The sequence below is a fragment of the Lemur catta genome, chromosome 1, assembly GCF_020740605.2.
Source record: "Lemur catta isolate mLemCat1 chromosome 1, mLemCat1.pri, whole genome shotgun sequence".
Taxonomy (NCBI): Eukaryota; Metazoa; Chordata; class Mammalia; order Primates; family Lemuridae; genus Lemur; species Lemur catta.
The window spans coordinates 40609449-40628689 of NC_059128.1; the positions used below are offsets into that span (position 1 = coordinate 40609449).

General features: G+C 40.8%; 1 protein-coding gene and 1 pseudogene across 1 annotated transcript in view; both read left to right on the top strand.

Annotated features, from left to right (window-relative positions):
• The first annotated feature begins 276 nt into the window (after positions 1-276).
• The window catches only part of TBPL2 (TATA-box binding protein like 2), a 28436-nt gene continuing 9471 nt past the window's right edge, over positions 277-19241 (top strand). The window contains exons 1-7 of the mRNA XM_045526688.1: positions 277-454; positions 1426-1547; positions 5883-6340; positions 7178-7265; positions 9318-9409; positions 13996-14163; positions 18637-18731. Coding sequence (XP_045382644.1) covers positions 277-454; positions 1426-1547; positions 5883-6340; positions 7178-7265; positions 9318-9409; positions 13996-14163; positions 18637-18731 — 1201 coding nt within the window. The remainder of the gene's footprint in view (positions 455-1425; positions 1548-5882; positions 6341-7177; positions 7266-9317; positions 9410-13995; positions 14164-18636; positions 18732-19241) is intronic.
• Positions 16434-16944, top strand: LOC123642934 (annotated as a pseudogene).

Sequence of the window (19241 nt, forward strand, 5' to 3'; positions counted from 1 at the left end):
AGCACCCCTGACCTCTACCTACTATATGCCCAGTAACACACGTGTGCACACACCCTCTGAGGTTCCCAAAAATGTCTGCAGAGACTGCAAAATCTGGGGCACTAAATTGCTCCCGGTTTAGAACCACTGCTTCCAGAGATACCCTGCGCATGCACAAACACAGGTGTATGTCTACTCAGTTTCTCTGATAATTGGTAGCACAAAGGGTTACTTTCCAACTCACTGCGGAGATTTGTCCAGGGGGCGAGGGGCCAGCTCTGGCCTTGGCAAGAGGCCATGGTCACTCACCAGGTCGTCGATGAGGTGGTCCACGAGCTGCTCCCCTCCCCTGGTGCCCTGACAGGCCAGAGAACAGCAGAAACAGCTCGCTGCGTCTTGCCTCTCTGCCTGAGTCGCCTGCCCCGCCGTGGGGGGAACGCCCTGCGCCCTCCAGGAGTCCCTGAGCCAGTTCCAGGTACCCCGAGGCCTGCTCACTGCGCCTCGGGGGCCACCTCAGCGCCCACGAACTTCTCCAGGCTGTGGTCGCCCATTGTCGCTGCTCCTGGGGCTCCACGTTGTCCAAGATTTGTCTTGTGATCTGATAGCGTGATCCACCTCTACCAGAATGTGCTTCCCATGATCTGTTAGGAGGCCAGTTTCCTTCACCCATCAAGTTTATTGAGCAGATGAGCTTGGTACAGAGACACTAAGATGAGTAATCAAAATTTTTGCTCTTAGTATAACATAGTAGGAAAGACATTTTATGTGTGTGTCTCCATGTACATTTTGAAATATCTTAAAGCGTCAATTATATTTATAGAACCATTCTGCACAGTTAAGATCTTATGAAAGCAGAGACATTGAAAATTAAAATAATGATTTCAAGAAAGAGAAAACCCTTTCTGAATATTCGGTTTTGCGCTCTTTCTTGAGCTGCCTCAACCATAACTGTGTGGCAACACACCGTTTTGCATGTGGCTTCAGATTGAATTCTTCATGATTGGATAAAAACCACCTGGGATTTGAAGGCGAGAAGTAATGATAACATAAAACTACTACACCTGCCTAGGTAAGTCGCCTCAACTCGCTCTGCCCAGAAGAAAGAAAAATTCCCTTAAAGCAAAAGCAAAAAAAAAAAAAATTTCTTTATTTTCTGGTCCAACGCGCTTACTTTTCACGCTACTTGCACCGAGACCTTCTGGAAGCCAAGGCTGCATTTGCAGGTAGCGAAGGAAATCAGATCTGCAGGCCAGGCGCTTCCCAGCGGTGGGCGGAGTGGGGCGACTGCACCCCAAGTAGAAGCCCCTCCCCTCCCCCTCCCCTCCCCTCCCCACCCCACCCCCGCACCGCCTCCTAGCGCCCGCGGGCGGGGCTGAGCTCCGCGTGCCACTCCCCGGCCCCCCTCCCACACCGCCGCGTGCGGCTATAAATGCCTTCCGCGCCCAGTCGGGCTCCGAGGCCGCTCGCTGTACTGGGTGGCACCCCAGCTCCCGACGGCGGACCCTTTGCCCATGGACGAGGAGACGGAGACGTACCTGGAACTCTACCTGGACCAGTGCGCCGTCCAGGTGAGCCTGGAGGCTGCCGCCACTGCCCCAGAGTCAGTCCCCCATCCCCATCCCTGTCCTATTGCTGAGCGCCAAGGGCTTTGTCATTGCTACTTCTTTTTAAACTCATAGCAACCTTAATGGGTGGGCTTGGTATATCCACGTCTTTCAGTTGAATGTTAGAAGTTTCCAAAAGTGAAATAATTTGCCCAAGGTCGCCCTTGAACCTGGTCTAGCGTGAGTCCAGAACCGTGTTCTCAGACACCAGGTTAGGGGCCCCTGACCCGGTTCTAAAGGGACTCGGACCAAGAGTTCGCCGTGCCCTTGCTGTGTGACATCGGGTTCCAGCTGGCCTCTGCCTTGCCAGGGCAGACGGAGACTCAGGGTCGTCTGCAGCGTTGATGCCAACAGTAGGCCTCGAGAAAGTCTCTCTGGTGGCGATGGGGGGGGGGGGGGTCACTGCGTTTGCCAAAATGTGAACTGGAAACACCTGTGGCTCCTTTCAGTTAATTAAGATTTCTTTAAAAAATCTTGAAGGCCAGGTGCGGTGGCTCAGGCTTGTAATCCTAGCACTCTGTGAAGCCAGGGTAGGAGGATCGCTTGAGGTCAAGAGTTTGAGACCAGACTGAGCAAGACTGAGACCCCCCCCCCTTCTCTATAAAAAATAGCAAAGTCAGCTGGTAGTGGTGGTGGGCCTGTAGTCCCAGCTACTCGGGAGGCTGAAGTAGGAGGCTCTCTTAAGCCCAGGAGTTTGTGGTTGCAGTGAGCTGATGATGATGCCACTGCACTCTAGCTGGAGCGACAGCACGAGACCCTGTCTCAAAAAAACTTTGAGTCAAGTATTGCGGCAAACAGTCTGCAAAAAAGCAAGATCAACCTTTTTGTGGGGCATTTTTTAAAAATTCAATGATCAGTGCTGAGGTAGAAGAGTGATGTTCAGTAGCATTTAACATAGGGAAGGAGAAGCCCATGCCAGGAAAGGTTCTGAGAAAGATGAGTTCATGGTTCTGCAAAAACTGTTTAACATGAAATGTCTTCAGATATGAGGCTAAGGATGTAGTGAACAACTACAGGTATCCTCTGAGGTGTGTTCCTTCAGGTAAACTCAGGAAGGGGGCTGTCAGGTTTCCATTGCCATAAAACGTCCCCCTTCAACATCTCATTGCCATTGCTTTAAATTCTTTGTTGAAGTTTAGCTTCCTTGGGTGAGAACTGTGTCCCCTGCTAAAATGCCATGATGGGAAAGGGAAGGGACACACCGATTGTTGCAGATCTTGGTGCTCGGTAGTGTAAAGTGGCTGATGAAATCCTTTCCATCTAGGGCAGGAGAGACCAAGGAAGCAAGGAAAGGAATCGGGGCCCATTGTTCCCATCTCCCTTTTCGTGGGGTAGGGGGAGCTGTAGGTGGAGAGAGATGGGGGCTCATTAAGTATTCAAAATGTGGCAGAGTTTTAGCAAGGCCTGGGAAATTTTCCTCAATTATATCTTCAAATAGCTTATCCAACCCTTGTGTATGATCTTCTTCACCCTCAGGAATGCCCACAACTCTTCACGTTAGACTTCTTCACATAATCCTACATTTCTTGCATACTCTGGTCTTTTCTCTTATTTCTTTGCTCTATCTCTGTGACTGACTTATTTAATTTGAAAGTATTTGATCTCTGAGATTCTTTCTTCTGTTTGATCTACCCTGCTCTTGAGGCTTTCCACCATGTTTTGTAGCTCCCTGAATAAATTCATTTCCAGGAGTCTGGTTTGATTTTTCTTTAATATTTTGATTTCTTTAGTGAATTTTTCTTCCAAGTCCTGGATTTTTTTTTGTGGTTTCTTGGTGTTCGTTATCCATTTTTTCTTGCATATCATTCAGTTTTCTTACAATCCATGTTTGAAATTCTTCCTGTGACATTTTAGTGTTGTGAATTTGGTTTGTGTCCATTGCTAGAGAGCTGGTGTTCCAGTGAGAATGGCTTTATCAAAAAGTCCCAGAACAATAAATGTTGGGGTGGATGTGGAGAGACAGGAACACTCATACACTGCTGGTGGAACTGCGAACTAGTGCAACCCCTGTAAAAGCAATATGGAGATACCTTAAACAGATACAAGTAGACCTACCATTTGATCCCGCAATCCCATTATTGGGCATCTACCCAAAAGAACAAAAGACATTCTATAAAAAAGACACCTGCACCCAAATGTTTATAGCAGCACAATTCACAATTGCAAAGATGTGGAAACAACCCAAGTGCACATCAATACATGAGTGGATTAATAAAATGTGGTATATGTATACCATGGAGTATTACTCAGCTATAAGAAATGATGGGGATGTAGAATCTCTTATGTTCTCCTGGATATAGAGTTGGAACCCATTCTACTAAGTGAAGTATCCCAAGAATGGAAAAATAAGCACCACATATACTCGCCAGCAAATTGGTTTCCCTGATCATCACCTAAGTGCACATTTGGGAATAACACCAATTGGGTGTCGGGCAGATTGGGGTGTGGGGAGGGAATGGGTGTATACCTACATAATGAGTGTGATGCGCATTGTCTGGGGAATGGACATGCTTGAAGCTCTGACTCAGGGGGAGTGGGGGGGCATGGGCAATATACATAACCTAAACTTTTGTACCCCCATGATATGCTGAAATAAAAAAAAATGTGGCAGAGGTCAAAAATCTTATTTCAAGAGAGGAGCTTCATTTTTTCTAAGTGTTTTCTTTGAACAATTAGTCACACCTGCCATCTGCTGGGCTTGTGATAACAGAACAATTCAATAGGATCTAGCCAGACAGTATGTTAACGGAGGTAGTTTTGCCACTGAGAAGATGCAATATGATGCATTTGTGATCGTTCAGTTGTCAGAAGGAAGATCTATTGAAGTTTTCCTGCAAGCACTGCTCAAACTCTAGAATCTAGGCCTGCAAGTTGGGCGAAGCAGGTGGTAACATAAGTAAGGTATTCAATTCCCCCCCTCTCATAAAGCCCATGAATTTCACATTAGCTGATTCCCTCAGGTGCACACCTCATTCCCTCAGTTACTGAGTAATGGTAGTTGAGCAGCCTTCCCTGGACTGGAAATATAATGCATTGATTTGAACTATTCTTGCCAATAAAATTTCAATAACTTTTTTCCTATTGTCAATTCATGTAACTAGAATATCTTTTAAAAAAATTTTTTAAAGAATAAATTGATCTTTATTTCTTTTATATTTTAATTTATAGAGTTTTGTGGGGGGTTTTTTGTTTTTTTTTTTTGTTTTTTTTTTTTTTTTTGAGACAGAGTCTTGCTCTGTAGCCCAGGCTAGAGTGCAGTGGTGTCATCATAGCTCACTGCAACCTCAAGCTCCTGGGCTCAAGCAATCCTGCCTCAGCCTTCGAGTAGCTGGGACTACAGGTGTGTGCTACCATGATGCCTGGCTAATTTTTCTATTTTTAGTAGAAATGGGTCTCATTCCTGCTTAGGCTAATCTTGAACTCCTGACCTCAAGCAATCCTCCTGCTTTGACCTCCTAGAGTGTTAGGATTACAGGTGTGAGCCACCATGCCCATTCTAGAATGTTTTCTTACCACTCTTTTAACTAGAAGGAATAATGGGTCTTTAGTGAAGCAATTAACATTCAAGATAATGTTAAACTTTCATCACTTACTCTCTTTAAAATGTAAATTTGAAACTCTAAGAATTGTTTAAGTCAACTAAAGTTTATAATTAAACAGTATGGTAAATCTATTCTCTTCAAAGTATACAAGATTTAGAGCACAGTCCAGGTGCAGTGGCTCACACCTATAATCCTAGCACTCTGGGAGGCTGAAACCAGAGGATCACTTGAGGTCAGAAGTTCAGGACCAGCCTGAGCAAGAGCAAGACCCCATCTCTACTAAAAATAGAAAAAATTAGCCGGGTGTGGGAGTGCTCACCTGTAGTCCCAGCTACTGGGGAGGCTGAGGCAAGAGGATTGATTGAGCCCAGGAGTTTGAGGTTGCTGTGAGCTAGACTGATGCCATGACACTCTAGCCCAGGCAGCAGAGCAAGACTCTGTCTCAAAAAAAACACAGTTGCTCAGCTACCTCTATTAAAAAATTGGATTGAAAGAGTGACAACTTACTAGGGAATCTAACTAAAGTAGGTAAGATGTTTTATGAAAAATGGTTTTTCTGCATTTTAAGATACACTTTCCTGTTTCTATTAAGTGTGTTATAACTCTGTTATAGGATCTTAATGAGGAAGGGCATGAATATAAGCAATCTTGAACTGCCTCTTAAACAAAACACTTTGCCTGCCTACTATAGTAGTATACCTTTGGTGTAACATGCTGTTCTGTTTACTGTGTTTTTTTTGTTTTGGGAACTGCCTAGGATGACTTTGTCCCACCCAGGTCTCCCCTGTTCAGCCCCATTGTGCCTTATGTGTACACACCTAATCCATCCAATCCAGAGACTACATTTAATTCCCATCTTGAATCCAAAGAAACCTCTGGCAGTTTCTCATCTGTGGATCTTAGCTTCCTACCAGATGAACTTACTCAAGAAAATAAAGACCAGGCTGTCATTAGAAGCAAGCATGAAACTGAAGAAAATTGTGAAACTCAGAGTCAACAAAGTAGGTTGCCATTACCCAGTGGCCAGGATGTTGGGCCCGGCTCAGACGGCAGCAATTTGTCCAATTCCCGTTCACATCTGCACCCTGGTGATGCTAACTCTATCCAATCCGCTCCTGAGAAACCAAACTGCAACTCCTCGCCTCTGGCGTCCATAACTCCCATGACGCCAATGACCCCTGTTTCAGAATGTTGTGGAATTGTGCCTCAACTACAGTGAGTTGTTGTTTTTTTTTTTTTTCAATTGAGCAATGCTTCTGGGTACACATTTTACTTTCCTGAATGCGATGACATCTAATTTCAGGATAATAGTGTAGGGAAGAGAATTTCAGATTTCATTTTTTGTTTTATCAGTTCTTAATGGATTATGGCTTTAGACAGTTTGGTTATCTATAAAATGAAGCACTAACTCTTGATTCCCTGGGGCGGGGGGTAAGGATTAACAGACACATGCTTTTGAAGGATTGTATTGTTTATACTACAACACTGAAGTTGCTGAAAATTGTTTAGGGTTGGATAAACACAGAAGATACAAAGATGTAAAATTGAATTTGATTTGCAAATTGATGTAGGATTGTGATTTCTATTTTGAGGCATTGTTGTGAAAAAGATTTAAAATTTAATTTTAGTCAACTAGTCATGAAATTTTAGAAAAGGCTGTTTTAATATATATAGAAAAAATTAGCCGGGCATGGTGGCGCATGCCTGTAGTCCCAGCTACTCGGGAGGCTGAGGCAGGAGGATCGCTTGAGCCCAGGAGTTTGAGGTTGCTGTGAGCTAGGCTGACGCCACGGCACTCACTCTAGCCCGGGCAACAAAGTGAGACTCTGTCTCAAAAAAAAAAAAAAAAAAAGGCTGTTTTAGTACTTTACTTTGAGATTTTACATTTTACTAGGGACCATGCATGTTACGATGTACTCACATTTGGAATAATTCTCCCCTTAGGAAATTGCTAAGGTGTAACCCATGAAATGAGGAAGTTAACAAGTTGCTTTTGTCTGTTTTTCACTGTTTATATCTGATGTAATTTTCTAAATTGACTTACTTATTCAGGAATATAGTTTCCACTGTAAACCTGGCCTGTAAATTGGATCTGAAGAAAATAGCTTTGCATGCAAAAAATGCAGAATATAACCCAAAGGTATGATTTCCCAGTATTACTTTCAACAATACTTAGCTTCTCTTTAGATTTACTTTCCTTCATATGATCATGATAGTGACTCATTCCTTTTTGTTTTTTCCAAAAAATTGTTAATGAAAAAGCTTTTGGCAACTCAAAAGGTTAACTGTCTCACTGTTCTGAAGTTATAAAAATCTCACTCTCCATTCTCCATGCTGAATAAAGTGGAAATTGAGTTGTTCCTAAAAGTTGATCTTTCCCTTCTATTCAAAAATATTTTTCAGTGTGACTGTTTTCAGCCTGACTTGGGATACTAGCTTTATCAAAATACCATCATATTTCTGGAAGTTTTTCTAAATGTTTTCCCACCTAGCTGACATGTATTTTTCTATTTACAGTTTCTCTTGAGAAAGCTAAATCGTTTAAAGTTCAAACTTCTACTTACTAACATTAAGATTCAGGAATTATTTTTCTCCCCCTCAAAGTTTAATAAAACCTATTCTTTGTGTCCCCCTAAGCCCCAGGCATCCCATTTTCAATGGCCTGTTTACTTAGGGGAATTGGATTTGTTCATCCAATCAACATTTAATGATTTGTCAGGTCCTGTACTTACCAGTACAAAGATGCAAAAGACCTGGTTCCTACTAGGGAAAAAAGTTCACTGGCTTAGATGGTGGAGGGTTTATGGAGTTAGACAAGAATGATCACATTAGTAGGAACCCAGAGACCTTGAAAGCATCAACTAATTAGAGGTTAAGTATTAGTTTCTGCTCTTGTGGTAGTAGTGTTGCTGACATCTGAATTTAAACATTACCAGAATGTTACCCAAATACAATATAGCTTTCCTTTTTATTTTTCGTGTAGCTGGCTATGATGAGGACACAAACACAGTGGCAAGCTAGGATTCTTACAGCTGCAGCAATGATTGACCATATTATTGAACAATCAGCATTTTAGGCATATTTTATTGTCCACTATCCTCTGCCCTCCCCTCTTTTTTTTTTTTTTTGCTGGAGGGAGAGAGTGGGAAGAGTACGAATCTGTCCAAACTTGTACTTTGATGCTCAAGGAAATTCTAACTTGGCCTTTAAGCTACCTTACTAATTTAGCAATATGAATGCAGAGTGAGAGTGTTACCTTTTAGTAAACACCTGCAAAACATTAACAGGACTTGATCAGCTTGGGTAGTGCTGAGTCAGGATTCTCTTCTACCTATCAGCACTTCAGATCTGACATTGTCTGGCCTTGAAGTGATCTGTGCTTCTGTGGATAGCCCTGACCCATGGAACTTGTAGCCTTGTAGAGTCCCCACCCCATGTTCCTCCCTACCTTCCTGGGGGAGCAGAGCAGGGGTGAAGGTTGTATCTGTGTAGGAGCAGTAGGAGGGGAGGCCATTTGATGACCAGTCCGTGTGGTTGACTGGTATTTCTCAACCCTCACATCGTTATGGGCTGCATATGCTGCTGCTCTGGGGACCACACTTGGAGAACTACTATGGCAGAGAAGAACTTGACAAATCAACTGTCCTTCACCTTCAGCATGCCTATCATTATACATATTCTGTTCTATATTTTGGCTGCTTTTTAGTACATTCTAGAGCCTTGGCAAGCCTGTAACATACTTCTGACTTTTTTTTTCAAAGATTCTTTGAAAGAGCAAGGAAGTATGTCAAAGTGAAAAGCACAGAGTCTGATTAGTTTTGGTTGTAAATCTTTGCCATTTCTCTTGCGCAATGTTGGAAGTTAAGTAACTTAGTTTCCCTGTGTACTAAATGGGGATAATAACAGACTCAAGTTAGTCCTGTCATGGGAATAAATGAGATAAAACCTGCAAAGCAGGCACTCAAATTTTAGCAGTTACTGATATTATTTTTGGCTGTTTTTAATAAGTATATTTTAGAATCAAAGTTATTTTTATTAATCTAAACGTAGGGAGAATAGACCTAGACATTATTTGGTTTTTCCCATCCAATCTCAGTTTCTTCAAGATTTTTTCATATCCAGCTCCGCTTTTCAACTGGGATAGTGTTAACTGCTAGCAGACGCTAATTCTCTTTTTGCCCTCTGTGTACAGAGGTTTGCTGCTGTTATAATGAGGATCCGTGAGCCCAGGACAACAGCTCTCATATTCAGCTCTGGGAAGATGGTCTGCACAGGAGCCAAAAGGTACAAGGGCACCACCTTCCATCCCTACTGGACAATTTAGTGTGTAAAACAAGGAAGCATAGCATTGATGTCCTAAAGCACATGGTAGAAGCAATTTTTTTTTTTTTTGCGCTAAAGAGTAAATTTCATGAAATGCCAAATTTGGGGGTTAAAAAAACGTTGTCTTATAATACTGATTTATATCCCACAGTTTACAGCCCCCCCCCAAACTGAGAGCACTTAATTGGGCTGTTACAACTTGTTATTAAGGTGTTTATTTTTTTTTTTTAAAGCTACAGTAATGATAAAGCATGTTATAAGCCCGGGGATGTAGTTATTGTGGATTTTCCTTATTGCAGATAAATGGCTAGAACTGTCTAAAGGAGGTAAATTAGACATTTCTTGACTATTACCTCAGGAGACATCCATGTAAAGGCTCAGTTTTCCTGGATCTCATGCACAGGAAGCCCTGTGCTGAGATATATTCTTTCCCCATAAAACTTTCAAGGAAGAGCTGTTCTTCCCTGTCAGTGTTAAAAGATGAGTAGCAAATCGTTCTCCTGAAAGGTTGTGCCAATTTCTCCTCACTCTAGAAATGTACTAAGTGTTCATTTTCTCCTGTGAACACTGGGTGTCAATAGTCTTTTATATTTGCTAATTTGGCAAAAGTTTTTAATTGACATTTGATTTACTAGTGGGGTTAAATAACTTTTCATGAGCATGTAAACTGCTGTCTTTTATCCAATATTCTATGGAGATACTTGTATTTTGTTAGTAGTTTCTTGTTTTATTTTTAATTTTTAATTATTACAGGTACTTAATAGTTGTATATATTTATGGGGTCCATGTGCTGTTTTGATACAGGCATATAATGTGTAATAATCAAATCGGGGTTATTGGTATATCCATCACCTCAAGCATTTATCAGTTTTTTATATTTCAGTATTTTCACCGTGTTTACTGTAAATATTTTTCCCAGATTACTTTTTATGGTATTTTAAACATTTAAATTTTTTGTGTATAGTCATTCAATTTTTTCATGTTTGATTTGATGCTTAGGCATTCCCCACGCACAATATTATATAAATATTGACTTCATATGTCTTTTCTAGGTCTTTATGTTGGGGAAAGGGTAGTTGGTATAGTTGGTATTTTGACTCATCTAGAGCTTTCTCTATATGATGGAAATGTTCTATGTTTTCATTGTCCAGTGTTGTAGCTACTAGTCACATGTGGCTGTTGAGCACTTGAAATACAGCTAATGCAACTGAGGGACTGAATTTTTAATTTAAATTAATTGTACAGAACAGGTCTAGAATCCTATTTCAATATAAGGATTTTCTTAAAATAGTTGTGCAGTGCTCACGTACATTTATTGAAGAATCCATTCTTACTCCATTTTCCCCCACCTTCAGTTTTTACATATTAAGTTTTTTCCATGTGTCTGAATAAATTTTTTAATTTTCTCTTCTATTGATCTTTGGATCCCTGGTCCCAGAAATCTCTATTTTAAGTGACTATTGGACAATTGTGCATATGTCTATGAGCATGTTAATTTCAGCATTGTTTAAAACATGGAAAACCACATATCTAAATATTTTTATTAAATATCTAATAATAGGTTTTTATCTTAAGTCATACAGTGAAATTATATCAGCCACAAACACACACATTGTGTTGGAAAGATGTTTACATGGTGTTAAGTTGGCGTGGGAGCAGGAAACTAAATTGCAGGTTTATTACCAACTTTCATTGTAAGGATATGCTCATACTATGCAAACATCCATGAATATCTTTCCCTATCTGGATTTACTTGGTTCCTAAAATCAGATAGTGAAAGCTTGGTTAGTGAGTTCAGATAATAAGAGATAGTTGTTATCCAAATATATTTGTAGTGAGTTGTGAGAATTTGATTAGTAAGAGAGACACTAGCATTATCTCCAAAAATTTATCCAAACCTATTCTTCAGTTGTAATAGCAAGAGTGAGAAATACCTGTGTTTGCGTAGGAAAAGTGCAGAACGTCAAATTTAAGTGGTTAACACCCACTGGACGAGAGAGATCGAGGTTGTTTTTTTTTTGTTGTTTGTTTGTTTGTTTTTATGTGTGCATCTCTAAGCAAATTTTATTCAGTTATTTTTAACAACAGTGTTTTATGACTCTAATACACTGATTTTTCAAGAAGGAAACCCATTTTTAAAAATTTTTAAATATTTTTATTTTAAAAATAGGCCTGCATTCAGTTACACATCCCCCCCAAGCTGTGATCATATTTCTTTTGATTTGGGAAGAAAATACTGTTTCTGATGGCAGGAAATGCAAAATTTTTAAGTTTGTTTTTTTTTTAATCCCAGTACAGAATTTTAAGAACTATTAATGAGAGACTGATTAAGGTCATTAAGTGCACAACACTAATTACTGACCGGCTATTGGTATTGTTTCTTCCCTCGTTCTCTCCTAGGAAAACTCTTTTTTTTTTTTTTTTTTTTTTTTTTTTTGAGACAGAGTCTCGCTTTGTTGCCCAGGCTAGAGTGAGTGCCGTGGCATCAGCCTAGCTCACAGCAACCTCAAACTCCTGGGCTTAAGCGATCCTCCTGCCTCAGCCTCCCGAGTAGCTGGGACTACAGGCATGTGCCACCATGCCCGGCTAATTTTTTCTATATATATATTTTAGTTGGCCAGATAATTTCTTTCTATTTTTAGTGGAGACGGGGTCTCGCTCTTGCTCAGGCTGGTCTCGAACTCCTGAGCTCAAGCAATCCACCCGCCTCGGCCTCCCAGAGTGCTAGGATTACAGGCGTGAGCCACCGCGCCCGGCCTAGGAAAACTCTTAAACTGAATCTTCAGCAGAATAATTCTTAAATATACTTTATAAGCAAAACAAGAGCTTTCGTTTACAAAATTTTTTGGATTTTGCTGTTCCTAATTTTATTCTGAAACTCAATTTTACCCCAAACCATAATTACCATATTAACTTTTAAGACAGGGTCTTGCTGTATCACCCAGGCTGGAGTGCAGTGGCATGAGCATAGCTCACAGCAACCTCAAACTGCTGGGATCAAGTCATCCTGCTGCCTCAGCCTCCTGAGTAGCTGGTACTACAGGTGTGTGCCACCACACCCGGCTAACTTTTTTTTTTTTTTTTTGTAGAGACAGGGTCTCCCCATGTTGCTTAGGCTGGTCTCAAGGGATCCTCCTGCCACAGCCTCCCAGAGTGCTAGGATTACAGGCATAAGCCACCTCTGAGATTTCAAGGTTTTTAATCTATTTTCTAATGTTTGCACAATGAACATGTGTGTAGACTTTCAACTATTAGTTGTTTCAATAGGAACTTCTGTGCCCTTCTCAGGATATCATAGTTGATATCCTGAGAAAGTACAGGACTACGCAAACTCTTGGAATTTGAATATATTTATGTTATGGGACATAGGTCAATTAGGCAAAATGTAGTTCAAAATGGAAACAGTTTCACTGCTAACTTGGGGACATGGCTTTGCTAAGGACATTTCAGGAGTTAGAAGTAAGCGAGGAGAATCAATGTTAAATTAGGTGAAGGGTATATGTGATGTAATTAATACACATGAGAGGGGGCAGTGTTGGTGAAGGATCGAAATAAGAGAATCAAACACTTCCTTTGGTACAGGCAAACAAGTTTAAACTGGCTTTACTTTCAGTGCTTCTGGATTACAACTTAAAATGGGGACGACCCAAGAGGGTGAAATTCGCCTGATTCACTCACCAGGAGTTGCCCCTGTGGGAACCCCCCCCTTGCTACTCACTGTTTTGGCAATAACTGGTGCGAAGCATCGAATGAAAAATGCAGCCTCATATCTCAGGACTTCACATTCTCTGACGTGAATTTAGGGTTGGAGCAGGACACTTACAGGACAGAGCCACAAAGTTGGATGAATTTCTTTCTTTCTCATGCTGGGTATGAGTTGAATGGCAATTGTGTGAAAAAGCCTGAGCAAAACTAGGCAAGTTTTGAGGTATTATTGTTTTGAACAATTTGCTCCATAAAGACCTAAGAATTGATATCTTGCCTGTGCCACACGATTAGCACATATCTTACCTCATGTGGATTTCTTTTGTACGCACGTGTCATTTTGCTGTTGTTGCCATCTAAATGGCACACAGTTTGAGACCAAATGGTTGGTTCTCAAATGTTGTGAGCATCACAGTTGCCTAGAGAGCTTGTTAAAATGGATTGCTGGGCTCCACCCCCAGAGTTTCTGCCTCCTGGGGCTTTGCATTTCTAACAAGCCCCCAGGTGATGCTGCTGGTGTGAGGACACACTTTGAGAACCAGTGGAATAACTTTATCAAATAGCACTTTAAAGGAAAAAGTACCTTCTATGTGAAAGGTGACAAATTAAGACAAATTTGTTTATGGTTCAGTTCAACCACTGTACATTGTACCAGACATTTTACAAGGTGCTAGAGACAAAAGTACGGGAGGGTAAGTCCTTCTCACAAAGCCTAGTTTCATAGTCTACACTGAAAGATAAACACGGTACAGATGGTAACAATACAACCAGAAAAGTGACTACAACACAAGTAGTAGAGGACATAGTAATTAAGACATCTGTAAACATTTGTCCCTCCCCAGTGAAGAGCAGTCTCGACTTGCAGCGAGAAAGTATGCCCGTGTGGTGCAGAAGCTTGGGTTCCCTGCCAGATTCCTGGATTTTAAAATTCAGAACATGGTTGGAAGCTGTGATGTGAGATTCTCCATCAGGCTGGAGGGTTTGGTGCTAACCCACCAGCAGTTCAGTAGGTATGATGGTTATGTAGCTTAACTTTGAGTTTACCAAGATATTCAAGTAACATTATGGACTGTTTATATGATGTATTTTCCAGAGAAAGTATGATTTTTTTAAAGGAGGTGGGGCACTGTAGGCAAAAGGGTTAATATGTTACACCTGAATCCTCACAGGTTACCATATATGCCCAGTCTTTTGAAATAGTGGTTCTCGAACTTAAGCTGTCTGGGTGATAACACAATTTATTAAAACATACATTCCTGGCTGGGCTTCATTACCAGAGATTTTGCTTGAATTTGCAGTCCTTAAAGCTCACAGGTGATGCCAGTGCTGCTGGCCAGAGGCCTTAAAAATTGAGACCTGCTGATCTATAGGCTTACAATATTGCACACGTGGCTTGTGATGGCACCGGCAAGAAAAGGGGTGTGAGGTGGGTGAGGCCCGTAGGAAGGAGCTCTGACAGGTGGTGAGGGGGAGAAGGAGCTGGAGGGAAGATGAAGAAAAATGGCTGTAGCACGTTCTGTGAAAGCAATCCTATCTAGTTTGTGTCCTATCTTGTTTGATTGGGGTGAGGTTGTGTGTAGTTGTAGCTCCCAGCTCCATGTTGTCCTTGGCGTATTCCTGTCCCTAGGGGACTATCTCCAGCCTTCCTGACTTCTTCAGACTTCCCATGTCAACAGCCAGTGCGCCTCCCCCGCCCCAGCGCAGGCCCTCAGAGCGCAGTGATGGAGGTTGGCTGATAGACACCAAATCCCTCCACCTGCTAAGACAGACACCTGGGCCACGGCATTTGGCCTGGTTTAGGATCACAGATGCTCTTAAATCGTCTTGATCGAGCTTGAACTTAAGTCCTTTCATTCCATTTTTTACCCTCTTTGCCATCTAGCAGGCATCCTGTTTAATAGTGTAGATGGGGATCATATAGCTGTGCTTCCCTGGCAGTTGTTGGCTTTTGTTTTAGCTATGATCTGATCAGAAGTTAAAAATTGCTTTGTTTTTTTCTGAACATTTTTTAAAAATTCTGGTTCATTCTGAGATATAGCTTTTCTGACATGAATTGGACAGTGTTTATTTTTCTTGTGGTATTTTCTTCATCAGTTTTTTCAACATACTATCCAGTGCCTCTGATAGAGACCCCATTTTTCAAAAATCTGAGCTCACTGTGAAGTCTCCCTGCTATGTAAGGCATATTGCCTCTTAGGTATCTGTCTGTCTTCAATCTTGTGATAATTTGCAGATTCATAGTGAAACCTTCATTTTTAAGAGTCCCTCCATACTTAAGCCATCTCATTTTCCAGACTCAAGTCACAGGCTTCCAGCCTATCTTCCTCCAAATCAACTTATTCTGAACATTTACAGTAGCTCTGCCTGAACTCCAAGGCATGTGTTGATGTTAGACTTGGCATTCTCCTGTCTGGCCATTTAGGGCTCTAAAATGATGCGTGCAGTTCCTCCCGAGTTTCCCTTCATTTCTTACCAACAGCGTCTTCCTTGCAGAGCAGATTTAAGTCTAGAGTAGGAGTGCCCCTTGTTACTGCTACCTTCTGAAAGATAAATTGCCCGTAGAGCACAATAAGAGTTCATCAGATGCACTGCTTTTAGCCACTTGAAGTGGGCCCATCCCTGTTCTGTCTTCCTCCTGGGCCAGTTTTATGATCTCACCCATCTTTTTTTTTTTTTTTTTAATCTAGCCAAGAAGCTTGCTTTGCATTCCCACAGCTGTCTATTTCTAGTCTCATTCTTGCTTCCCCACATGCTCTCCATCCAGCCTTTACCCCCAGGTTGTGGGTTACAACTCCAATGTGTGTATTCTCGGCACTGGGGGCATTAAAAACACCTCTTTCTCAGCAGGTTTGAATCTTTAACGTGAGGACTCTAATTACCTGTAGATCTGTGGGGAACTATTGCACACGTCACACTGTAATAACTATCAGGTCTAGTTTGCCTTGTGTTAAAACCTCAAGTTCGTTTAATTCCCCAGGTTCTGTGAATTTGTATACCAACATCTAATGATACAGGTATCTTCTTTTGTTACTGGGCACCTTCTCCTTCAATCTTTCTGTGCCATAATCATCTTCAGTTTTCTATTTACATTTTCCCCTCTTCCCTCTAATTTTTAATTCAAAGATATTGTGATAACAAATATTAAATGAATAAAATCTAGGTGACCACGATGTAGCACGTGTGAGTGTGATAATAGAAAGCTATGTAATCGCAGTCCCTTGCCCACAGAAAGCTCAATGTCTAAAAGGAAAAACCAGCCTTCAAGTGACAGCAACATGAGATGGCAGCCACCGCGGTGTCTGGAGTAAAAGTCCCCCACAATTTCCAACTGTGGGAAGGACTTGGAGAAGGCCAGAAAAACGAAGATGGCACAGTTAGCTGGGGTCTAGAAGATGACAAAGACATGATACTTACAAGATGGACAGGAATGATAATTGGGCCTCCAAGAACAATTTATGAAAACCAAATATTCAGCCTTAAAGTAGAATATGGACCTAAATGCTCAGAAGCAACCTCCTTTGTAAGATATGTAACAAAAATTAATATGAATGAAGTTAATAGTTCTAATGGAGTGGTGGACACGAGCCATATGAGTGCTAGCAAAATGGCAGAATTCATATAGCATCAAAGTTGTCCTGCAAGAACTTCGGCACCTAATAATGTCTAAAGAAAATATGAAACTCCCTCAGCTACCTGAAGGACAATGTTACAGCATTAATCATAAAAGAAAAACCACAGGCCCCTCCCCTTCCCTCCTAATTGATTTAAGCAGTCTTCATTTTCCACAGTAGTAAATTTTCTAGATACATCTTGTAGACCTCAAAGTACTGGAAAGGAAGCTCCCATTCAAAGGCAATTTGTCTTAAGATACTGTAAATGATACTAATTTTTGTCCATTTGAAATAAGTTGTGCTGTAACAAACACCAGACAGGTCCATGACAATAATGAAATATACCTGTGTAGTTAAAGCCTCTCGGGGTTCGGGACCATAAAACAGGGCACTTAATGTAACTGGGCGTGGGTGGAGGCCAAGGAGATCTCTCCCTGGGGGAAATGACATTTAAGGTGAAACTTGAAGAATGAGTTAAAGTTGGGTTGGTCAAGAAATTGGCAGGTGTTTGATATTGTAAATCTCTATGAAATGTTCTCCATCCCTAACCAAAACCAGTCTTTTTCTCTGCTTCACCCCTCATTTGAAATGAGGCAGAGAATAGATAAAATTAAATCTTTAATCAGGAATTCATTATGCAGGTAACTTTAAGACTTTGGTTCTGAAAGCCAAATGTAGTTCACCATTTACATAGCAAAATTATTTTCTCTCTTCTCTCTTGGAGCCCTAAGATTAGGCTGAAAGATCAAATGAAAATCTTCCTTCTGCGTCCCCAGCCCTCATTTTCCTGACCCAGACCTCATAGTTCCTGGTGGGTTTTTCTGGGTTCTAGCTTGTTTCATGGTCTCTCCAGTGTGGAGAAGTGGTTAGTGGGTGGAAGCCTTGATGGACATCCTGCAAGAAGGCAGAGTGATGTTCCAGGAAGACCAGTCCATTCATACTTAGAAGGGTAGCCGCACCACTGGATGTACCTTTCTGGTGCCAATAAGGTTTCACATCTGCTGTTATGGGTCTTGCTCATAACAAGAACTGAACAGAGTTTTTCCATGTGGTCTGGATTCACCTTTTAAGTGCAAAGATTCGTGTGTATTATAGGGTTCCATTTCTTGGATGTCTTCTTATCATATCTCTTGTCCATTAGCCATTATTTTGAAAGCAATTTTATTTTATCAGCTTCCTCTGACCTCCTGACTTCTTTTTGGCAGGTTCCACAGCCTTTCTAGAAATCTGTCCTCTAGGCCAGAGTGTGGAGAAGCAGTTCTTAAGCTCTTTCATCCTTTGCTCCTTGGAGAAGTCAGCTCACAATTAGTAGTAAATATGAATGAGTTACTATTTATAGGAACAAATCTTGAATTTTGAAAACTTAGGATAGATAAATTTTCTATTTATATACCACTTGTCCAAAAATGAATACCAGTGGTCTAAAAATTTTTGTAGGTTCTAGCTGCCAAAAATGTTTAATTTTAGCAGTTTATAAATACTTATAAAATGTATTATTGGTGAACTTGGAAAAATCCAGAAAAACATGGCTATGTACTCTTATCGACAGACTTTTTTGGAAAGATGGAGAGCATTTAACCAATAAGATCTTAATACATCTGATGGCCCAAGTTACCTTAATTTCTAATAACCTAAGATGGCTTGCACTTGGAAAAAAAATTATGACCAAAAATTAATTCTGTACTTGACTGCCAAAAGAAATTACCTAGGACACGCAAGACTCTACATTCATTAAGATAACCAAAAGGTTTTTGGTAAAATTAGCTAACTTACAACTGCTTTAATATGCACTTTAATATACTGGGTCTTGAATGTTATGGAAAAGTAGTTGAATAGTGCTATTTTTAACTTTTTCCTTTTATTTTTTAACAGTTATGAACCTGAACTATTTCCTGGCCTTATTTATAGAATGGTAAAGCCACGAATTGTGTTGCTTATCTTTGTATCTGGAAAAGTTGTGTTGACAGGTAAGTCTGAGATTATTTTCTGACTTTCATAAAATTTAGTAGTTGTGCACGTACTTTGCTTTTCCTTTTAAACAGCTTTGTTCACCGTTATAAAGTAATTCTTGCCTGGAAAAATGAAAAGTAGAAAAGAATATAACATCACTCATAGGTCCCAATACCTAAAATTACAAAAATATGAAAAAATCATTGTTTTGATATATATTTCATCTTTGCCTTGTGCTTTTTAAAAAATCATTAGAATATATACAGCTTAATTCATTGTTACACACCCGTCATGAAGGCTTTTAATGGCTGCACAACGTTCTAGCACAGGGTTCAGTAAACTTTTCAGTAAAGGGCCAAATACTAAATATTTAAGGCTCTGTTGGGTCATGAGGTGTGTTGCAACTACTGAACTCTGCCATTGTAGTGTGAAAGCAGCTAGGGACACTACATAAAGGAAGGGACTCTGAAATGTGAATTTCGTATCATTCACGTAACATACATCTGTCATGTCATATTTTTTCCCCA